Source organism: Olea europaea, unplaced genomic scaffold (genome assembly GCF_002742605.1).
Source record: "Olea europaea var. sylvestris unplaced genomic scaffold, O_europaea_v1 scaffold2412, whole genome shotgun sequence".
Lineage (NCBI taxonomy): Eukaryota > Viridiplantae > Streptophyta > Magnoliopsida > Lamiales > Oleaceae > Olea > Olea europaea.
The window spans coordinates 6,644-16,814 of NW_019242290.1; the positions used below are offsets into that span (position 1 = coordinate 6,644).

Here is a 10,171-nt window from a genome sequence, read left to right on the forward strand (position 1 = left end):
TGGACCGTCGAGACTACCTACATAAAGAATGTACATCCTCGCGTGTAAAATTCATTTGACGCGTTGTCAGACTGTCTTTAATAAACTCTTATAATCAATTGAAACAATGGCGATACGAAAATATTTCCTATATTATTATGAGAAATTTTGTAGTATAATGTTCCATGAAACATAGTCCTACGATGTATTAATGCAAAGACTCGTCGATTAATTAAGATTGGTTCATCTCTATTAACTTCATAAAAATATAATGGTCTAAGGAAAATGAAACAATAATATAACTCGAATACGATTCAACTAGTCATGTGGCGACAACCAACAATGTCCTATAAAGATTCTAATGCTTGTTTTGTAAATTTTGTCAAAAATCTATCGGACTTTCGACTTGTCAAATTTCAATTTCAGTTTTATTTTTTACGAGATTCACAATTTTTCAAGCACGCATTTCATCAACTTTTATTAAAATCTCATAAAACTTTGTCATCAACCACTTATTAATATAAAATCACGTTTTAAAATTTTTAATTTTTAAATCTCAATATAGAATATTAAATATAAAACCTAACAGAGCAAGCGAAAATGAACTGGGCATGAGTAGTTTAAGTAAACCACGTGAATATTGCCTGGAAAAATGAAAAAAATAAAAAAATAAAATAAAAAATCAACAAATTGCATACATTTCACGATTTCACGTTTTGGACTATATTAGACAAAGAGATGTTAACGTGCTTTCATTTTCTTCATCAAGTCTTCGAATTTCGATAATTATGGAAAATAATTTATAAATAGTTTAATATTTAAAGAGTTAGTGAATAAGTGAATAGTATTTGAAAATATGACGTTAAAAATGAAGTTTAACAATTTATAAATGACTTATAAATTTTACCAAATAAATGCTTAAATAAATGATTGAGTTGAGCCAGTTTAACCCTTGTTTGAGCCCTATTCAACAGTGTTTTGATATCATTTCAACCGCACATTCTTCAATAAATTAATATTACACGCAAATCCAAAATTTTTTCTTATTTTTAACCACACATTTTCTATCAAAAATTCATTCTTTCCTAAAAAATGGGGCTCAAACAGGAACTTAAATCTAAGACTACGTGCACGTGTTCGAAGTTGATGAATAGCTACTGATTATTTGAAACTATAACTTTCGAATGTATAATCATAGCAAATATTAATAATAATAATAATAATAATAATAATAATAATAATAATAATAAAAAAATCAAATTTTAAGCCTATAGCAAGTATTTGGATAAAAAGATAAGAACAACTATTACCAATCAGGTCTAAATAGTTTAATTTAGTGGCTTATGAAGTTTGAGATGTCTTGGGTCAATTTTTAAGGAATTAAGTGCAAATATTAAAATATGCTTTCAAATTACATGTCTTTCACGTCAAACTTCGAGTCAATTTGATTTTAACCCATGTTTGGTTTAGCTTAAAAAGTAGATTTTAAGTATATTATAGTCAATGTAATGCGTAATTGAAATATTGATAAAAATTGCGAATTTTAAAAAAAATATGTAGTGAAATTTATTATTGATTTTGACTTAAATTTTTATCAACATTTTAAGTCACACCAAACAAGGAGTAAATAAGATTTAGGGAGTGTTTGGAATCTATTTTTATGTAAAAACGCATTTTTGAATAGTAAATTGATGAGAAATGTGTGATTAAAAAATAGAGAAATGTTTTTGATTTACGTGTAATATTATTTTAATAAAGAATGTGTGGTTGAAAAAAAGAGAAAAAAATATATTTTGAAAAAAATGGATACCAAACGATTCTTTAAAAACAAATATTTGTCAATCAATTTTTAAAAGGAATCAGAATATTTTGACCTTTAAAAAAAAATCTTCTTCACTTTACCGCAACATTTTCTTCATTTCACATTTTGCATTAAGGTTAAGGAATGGGAATAGGTTACGGTTGTTCATTTCTTTGGTCATATTCCAACGATGGGTCCCACTCAAATTTAATATTAGTTTAAAGTTAGTTGATTGATTATTTTCCTAATTATATAAGAATTAGAAATTTGGAAGGACGGACCCCTACAGCTCCATCCACTTAAATTAACCCACTATTTTTTATTTTTCTAAAAAACGAAATTAGCGAACATTTCAATGTTTTTCTATAAAATATCAATTCATGTATAAAAGCTCGATTATTGAATTTTCTATGCACATGAACGCTAGAAAAACATGGAAAACAACGACACAATACTTTTCGCATGAACTCGTCTGATCAAGTTAATGGTTGATAAGAGTTAACCTCGTATCCCCCTAAATAATTTAAAACTTTAGTTAATAGAGGTCTTAATTATTGAATTTGGCTTATTCAAAGTAACAACCAAAAAAAATACTGAATTTGTTAACGAACTATTGGCTATAATTTTATAAAAAAAATCAATTATATGATTTACCTAAAAAAAATATATACAATATTTGATTGGGTAGATGATCTAATCATTCGTATATGCATAAAATAAATATTACAAATAGATATTTTATTAAGATAACCACATGAGCAAGTAAAACCCTCTCGATTTAGTAACAAATCAATGAAAAAGCAAGATTGAGTTTTCTAAGATATCTGTAAATAAATATTATGTTATTTAACTCTCCTTATCAAACATGAAAATAACTCGATCAAGCCAATTCAAAACATTTTATACAAGAAAAATCCAAAATAATCAATTAAAACATGAATGGAAGTAATTAGCTATATTGTTCGTCACGAAAAATAATATAGTCATAAATCACGGTAAAGAAATCAATGGAACAAGAAATGGGTGTTGTTTGACATCCAATAAATCCCAAACAATTATATTAAATAGTTTGGATTATATTTCATAGGTCTCGACCAATAAGTAAAATAACTATCAACCCAATCAATTTATAGGCTCAACCCAAGTACAACTCGAGCCATCAGAAGCAATTTAATTAGTTATGTCATGAACACTATAACTCTTGGATGGTCATAGGGATGTCAAACAGGCCACGTGACTCGTCGGCTTTGCCACTCGACTCGTGGGAGGCTCGGGAGCCGAGCAGGGGCTCAATCCCATGAGCCGCTCGGCTCATCAAGCTCGTGGGCCGTGTGCCCATGAGCCATTTTTGACGGCTCGTGGGCTCGTAAAAAAAATGCAAATTTATAAAATGAAAAAAAAAAGGTCAAAAATATGCAAATTTACCAAAAAAAAAATTAAAAAAATCACGAGCTGACAAGAGGCTCGTGAGCTCGGCTAGGCCCGCGAGCTCGTGGTCTCACATCTTTCACGAGCCACGAGCTCGGCTCACCACGAGCCAGAGCCGAGCTCGTGGGTTAAAGGCCAACTCAGCCCATTGCCATCACTAGATGGTCTGCTTCTATCTTCTTATTCTTCGTACCTTTGCCTCTTGTTCTCTCTTTGCCTTTGTAGCTTTGCAAGCAACACCATAATTGTGTTCCTTGTGGGTACATTAGAAGTGGCGGCAACCAAAGTGATAGAAGTAATTGTGGGTTGGAGCCATTAATTGATTGTGGTTTGATATTGGTAAGTTGAAACTAAGCTCGGATTCAACCGATTGAAGATCAATTCTGCTACAATTGGCATAGTCATCACGTGTTTATTCTAAGAACAAGAAACTGTTAACAATCCACTGAAGAACTGTCTAGTCTTTCATGATTTAAACTAAAATTACTAAACCCTTTGGATTTTCATCCACAATAATCACAGTTCCAGAAAAGAAGCAAATATCTCCAATACAACTTAATTCTTCATCAAATTAACAAGAACAAACACATTCCTATCCAGTCGACATATCAGAGGCTTACAGGAGTTGTTTTTTCACATTTCCATCTATCCTTCCAATTTTATCTTGCCTCTGATTACTCGATTTCTCCTCCACTTTGCATTCTAAACACACCCAGTTGCCCTTTGGCACTTTAGTCGGCACTTTTAGCATGCAATAACTGAGACGAGACAAATAGGTTTATGTCGTTGTAAAATGCAGAAAGACAGAATCATATTGCACAGATAAGACTAAAGATTCAAGGCTCACGTATGTTCTGCCCAATCACTACAACGAGAACAGATAACGAGCAAATCCTTCCGCCCTTCATCACCACAGATACCACAAACTTTGACCTTCAATCACCAATAAATCCACGAAGAATTCATAAATATTCAAGGAAATCTCAACTACAGAAAAACAGCAAGCACACAAAAAAATCCACAGAATAGATAATGCTAAAAAGCCATCTTCTAATTGTTCCTGCCAGAAAAGTAAGTACCCTTAATCAAAGGACTACTAACTATGAAGCGATTCACGCAAGCACAGGTGTAAATCTAGTTCTATATATAATATTTATTCTTACCTATAACATGACATGAATCAGCAATAATAACATAGAATTTATAAGTGTTCTATCTAGTAACTAGAATAAGCAAGCAAAAATTATTACTCACATCAGGGTCTTCCACATCAGAGTCGGGATAGACTTCCACCTCCATATCTTCATTCTTGTTGACGGAATTCAGAGCATCATTAGGTGGATTATCACAAACAACATCAGTTTCTACATCAGATAACTTTTTTCCGGGTTTAAGTGCACAATATGAAAACAGAAGGTTAAGAGGTAGAAACCTGGGTTTTGCAAGTTTCTTGATGTCCTAATACTAAAGGACCAGCAGAGTGACTATCATTATTGTAATGGACAAAATTACTAGGGAATCACCGTGTCATTTCTTTTTTATTGAATTCAATGAGAAAATATAAGTTTAAATAGACAAAACACAAGTGCAGGCCAAAACTCAGCATACGCGATGACAACAAAAGATGGCCAGACTGGAATATGCAACACAACTCTTTTATCCCAGGGTATGAGGCACATGCTATAGGACTCATGCAATCGCCATTGATGATTAAAAGTTGAAAAAAAAAATGTCTTGAGATATGAACAATTAAACCAACAAAATTTCAGAAACATATTATTATAAGACTTGGGAGTTTCATGAGCAGCAGCCCAAGCCTTTATATGTTATATGTTGATTAGTATTTCTGTATCAATTCGTTTATTGCATTCAACTGATTAATAAGCCTAAAACGTTATTACAACACAATGGCAACAATTGATCATTAGGCCTCAAAAGTCATTCTTGTAAAACCATTGCGTCTTCAATCATCAGAAAGAAATGTCAACTTCATAAAACAAGATGCAAATCATGAAATCGGGGAAATACTAGTGGACTAAAGCAACATTAATGAAAAATGAACAAAAAATTGTGGTATAATTCATCAAAAATGATCCATGAGCATTGAGCATAGTTTTAGTTCCAACCACCAGCAGAAAGAAATGGTGGAGGTAAAAGATCCAAGATAGCTTAAACCCACCTTCAGAACAGACGTCTCTATGGTCTGTTGATGCCTAACTCCTTGAAAATTTGCTAAAGTTTTAAAAACGATTGTATTCTTATTATCCATTCGGAATTTGGACTGAACCAGGCAAGCAAGAAAACCTAATTACTCCACCAAACTATTGAAACAAACAACAGTATCGCTCAAAACCTGAAATCCGTAAATTTTTTACCAAATCACACTAGAAATCAATATAAAGAAACTTGTATTTATTCATGAGAATCGCCACGAACTTTCATCAACATTCGATGGATCCATTATTTTCGCTCTGCTCCACCATATCTAAAATTTTATTAAGAATTTATTATTTAAAATTCAATTATATGATTTACCCCAAAATTTGGTGCTTGGAAAAGCTTTAAAGTTGTTAAAAAATTATAATTAATTTTTAATTGCACAATTCATTCAATATCCATACAACAAACATTACAAAATTTCGTGTTATTGATAAAAAATTTGTGTGAAGTATCTTACTTTTTCAATAAATATGAATTTTCAAATTACCCTTTATAAACTTGGATTGTATAAAATAATTCTATTCACAATCAATATGGTCTAGTTTTAATTAAAATTAATTATATGAATTAGGTTCAAGTTAATTATGATGACATATCAAGATGTAGAGGAATTTGGAGTGAAGATGAAAATTCGGGATGGTCAAAATCGAACTAAAACGAATACTAATGAATCTAATTATAAAAATAAACTATATTAAAATTAATGACTCTCGATTGTATTCTGTAGATTTTACGAGTACTTGCTACATACCATAAACTTGATTTCGTTATCATAAAAGAGAATACGAATAATTTACGGTCTATATTTTATATTTAGGTAAACACAAGCAAACATCCCTATCTTTAGTTCATTTGCCTTTATTTTGGTAGAAAGAAGATGGTTGAGGTTTTGTTTTGTGTTTCCTGTATTCGATTCTTTTCTTTTTCATTCTTTATTTTTTCTGAATTATTTAAATATCTTAATTTAGATTAATAAATTGACTATATTGCCCTGTTTAATTTTTTACTATATTGGTCAACTGTGTCCACTAACGAAATTCAGCTAATTTTCCAAAGGTTGAGAACGCACTCATCCATAAATAAAAGTAGAAACCAAAGTACAAATGAAACTAAAAATTGGGGGTGTCTTCTGTCATTTACCCTTTATTTTTTAATCATACATGAAATAAAGTCACTTGTTTAGGATTAAAAATAGGGAAGTAAAGATACAGAATGATGTATCAAAAAATGATTGAATATTTTTATTTTTATTTTTCAAACTGATCGATTATGCATCGACACATGTTCCATCTGAATTTGAGTTTGAATGCATAACATGATTGATCATACATGTGGTTTGCTACACTCATGTTTGCATTACAACCTGCCCACATTCGACACCCATTAAAACGATACCTTTTTTTTAACATATTTTTTTATCACACATTCTTAAAATAAAATATTTTACACGTAAATAATTTTATTTTTTTTTAACTATTTAACCATACATTCTCCAAAAAACATCTATTCCAAAATCCATTTTCCCTTAAAAAAAAAAAAAAAAAAAAAAAAAACTCTTTTTAAGAATCGTAAAACAGGGATTATTAAAATGTTCATTTTTTTTTTCCAAGTTATATACTCTTATTTCTAATAGTACCATATAATCTCTCTAATTTGTTTAAAATTTTCAAGAATTAGTATATAAAAATCAAAATATAAATACTTCTATTGTACCATACAACGTGAGACGCACATTTTTATAACTAGTCTCCATAATCATTCATTCTTTCACCTATGGGTCAAGTCTTTTAAGAGGCAACAAGCAAAAATGAAACTTGTAATTAGCTAAACAATTGGAGAAACAAATACCACAGAATTGAATCCATTATATTCTACAAAAATAAAATCGAATCGACTCGAATAGATTGTTACTCCTACAATATTGTATTTCTTAGTAGATACATTATACATGGTTCATTCAATGTACCTTCATGATTTTGCTCAAATTGATTACTAGCACAGCTCAAGGAGCATCTACTTTATTCGTCAATCTCTTTATCAAATTTTCTCCACACGATATTCCTGAAGTCAGAAACAAATTGTTGATTAAATTCTCAATTCCTTTTCCAGGTTTTGGTGATGTAATTCTTCCGAAATTAAACAGCATTACACACAAATTTGACAGAAACACATGGAAGCCATATAGTCTTTAAGAATAAAACAGAAAATGCTCACCTTTCGTTGCATTGGACGTATATCTATCGTCATACAAGCCCTGGTTTCCTGTGAAAAACATTATTCACAAGGTTAAGAATCAGACAGACAATGCACAGAGTCTAGCGTGTAACCAAACCAATTTGTAAAAGTAACTCAACTGAAAGAGGGGCCTATTTCAGAGACTCTTTAGAATGCAAATATGACACGCTAATGTAACTATCACAAGGTTAAGAATCAGACAGACAATGCACAGAGTCTAGCGTGTAACCAAACCAATTTGTAAAAGTAACTCAACTGAAAGAGGGGCCTATTTCAGAGACTCTTTAGAATGCAAATATGACACGCTAATGTAACTATCTATGTCTAATGGCATCACACTCGTTTTGTCTAGCAACTTGAGCAGCAGCCAGATATTGAATATACGCACTAAGAAATGAACATACTTAACAAAAGCAGGCCTTTTTCATGCACATGGCCAGAATAGCACGTGCCACCGGCAGCTATACGAAAACCCAATCAGGTACTGCGCAGCTAAAAATGATGCATTGCACTTCAAAGATGTAAATTGACACATTATGCTTCAAAGATGTAATGATTTTAACTAAATTTGAACTCCCTAAACAAATATCTCCTCCACAAAGAACATAAAATGTATATAATCTGCAATACTCAGCCATCAATTCCAGAAGAAGTACATATGACACAAGTCAACTTGAATACACAAAATAAAAAATAAAAAAATATATATACCACAAAAAAACCTATTTTGAGCTGTTTCAAACACTTACATGTAAACAAATCAATCTATTGGATGTTTATCAGCATGACGAGACGTGTAATGTGCAGAAAGCAAAAGCACAGAGAGAAATGCACTGGCTGCGAAGATTGCATCAAACCACCGAAGGTAGAAATCAAATTGAACGTCTCCACCCAGTACATCAGTTATGATCATCCTGCAAATACATACAAGCACAGGATCAACAAACTAAAAGCAATAAATGAAGCTATTTGGAAGTCAGGAAACAAATTAAGTCTATGTTTGGCAAATCATAGAATAAAATATTAGAACGCAAAAAATCTTAAATTCCTTATTATATGATTCATGTACTGCAAAAATAGGAACCCGTCAAGCACAAACTTATTTGTGCACCTTTCTGTGTCATCTGAAATTGTTCGGTGAAACTTACCATGTGTAGCATTTTTGAAATGCTGTGTAAAACTTTCCAAGTAATCCTTGACTACATAAATGGTCAGTTCTAAGATTTACAGCAGCAAACTCACGTCATAGATTTCTTAGCTGTTGCAATCTGTAAGCACATCTAACTCAGAGTTTCAAGTAAAGAAGAAAGGGTAAATTTTACAAACAGTCACTGAACTTACCTAAAAATTACAAAACGGTCACTAAAGTTACAAACTTACAGAAACGGTCACTTAACTTACGAGTGCTTTCACTAACGGGTTACTGAAGTTTACAAACTTGCAGAAACGGTCACCATTAAAACCATTATGATTTTAATTTAAACTTAAAGGACCAAAACAAGTGAACATAGAACCTTAAGGACCTTAAGTGCAAATTTCAAACCTTAAAACCCCCCAAACCCAAACATAAACTTCAGAAATGGTGGAGGAACAATAATGGCAGAAATTTGGGAGAAAATCATGCCCTAATCATCCAATAACTTGTTCTCAATCCCCAGGTGAGCTTCCAATCAAGAACCCAAATCCTCAAATCCTCCCTTCAAACTGCACAAGACAATACATATTTCTGCAATTTTTTCTGCGAAAATCAAATAGTGGAGACCACAATCGTCTAAAATTTATTCGACATGTCGGATGTGGAGTATCAAGATGAAGGTTAACACTTCTTTTTTAAATTATTTATTTATTTATTATTATTATTATTTTGTGTCTATATTGTTCGAAAAAGTAACTTTGGACAAATTTTGGGGCTACATTAATTGGGTCTTTTGTGTTGAAATGGCATAAGTTTCCATTAATTTCATTGTCAGTTCACGTGAGTTTTACATTAGTTGGGTCTTTTTCTTGCTTTGAAACGTTTGTGCAGTAAATTGCAGAAACTATTGAGATTCCTACAGATTTTTATTTTTCACTATACTATCAGTTGAGCAAATTTATAATCTCCTATTGTCTAGATTATTTGAACAATGGTTCGGATAAAAGAAGACATCACCTTCAATGATTCCAATTATAGCATTGGTGAAGAAGACGACGTTCTCTTTAAGGAAAATGTTACCCAGAATATTGAACTCGATATGAGGAAGGAATTAGATAGTGTCGTTGGAAGCAGCAAATGACCTGACAATTCTGAATATGCACTCTCAGATGACCTTCGAAACGTTCATTCTGATAGTGACGAAGTTGTTACATACGCAAAATTTAATGGTGAAGTAGATATGGTGGATCCCATGCTTGAGGTAGGACTGAAGTTTAGGTCTAAAGAGGAGGTAAAGGCCGTGGTTAAAAGTATATATAGAATATATGTGTATCCGTCAGTTGGTTAAAAGAATATATATATATATATATATA

The 10,171-nt window shown here is 31.6% G+C and overlaps 1 protein-coding gene and 1 pseudogene across 2 annotated transcripts; both read right to left on the reverse strand.

Moving 5' to 3' along the window:
- Window positions 1-3,578: 3,578 nt before the first annotated feature.
- Window positions 3,579-5,707, reverse strand: LOC111381975 (PHD finger protein EHD3-like). 2 transcript variants are annotated; one of them, XM_023005817.1, is made up of 4 exons: window positions 5,388-5,707; window positions 4,463-4,516; window positions 4,056-4,141; window positions 3,579-3,966 (listed from the first exon to the last, which is right to left on the reverse strand). In XM_023005817.1, the coding sequence occupies exons 1-4, from the start codon at window positions 5,475-5,477 to the stop codon at window positions 3,825-3,827; spliced, it is 372 nt and encodes a 123-aa protein (XP_022861585.1). In that variant the 5' UTR covers window positions 5,478-5,707; the 3' UTR covers window positions 3,579-3,824. The 2 variants fall into 2 exon arrangements, with proteins under 2 accessions (XP_022861585.1, XP_022861586.1); XM_023005818.1 differs by having other exon boundaries at window positions 4,641-5,704.
- Window positions 5,708-7,228: 1,521 nt separating this feature from the next.
- Window positions 7,229-10,171, reverse strand: part of LOC111381972 — a 25,836-nt pseudogene continuing 22,893 nt past the window's right edge.

Coding starts and splice junctions, on each gene's coding strand:
- LOC111381975 (XM_023005817.1), bottom strand. CDS start 5,477: ATGGATAATAAGAATACAATCGTTTTTAAAACTTTAGCAAATTTTCAA. Junction 4,142..4,462: donor CTGATGTGGAAGACCCTGAT/GTGAGTAATAAT, acceptor TGGTGATTGAAG/GTCAAAGTTTGTGGTATCTG. Junction 3,967..4,055: donor AGTGATTGGGCAGAACATAC/GTGAGCCTTGAA, acceptor GTCTCGTCTCAG/TTATTGCATGCTAAAAGTGC.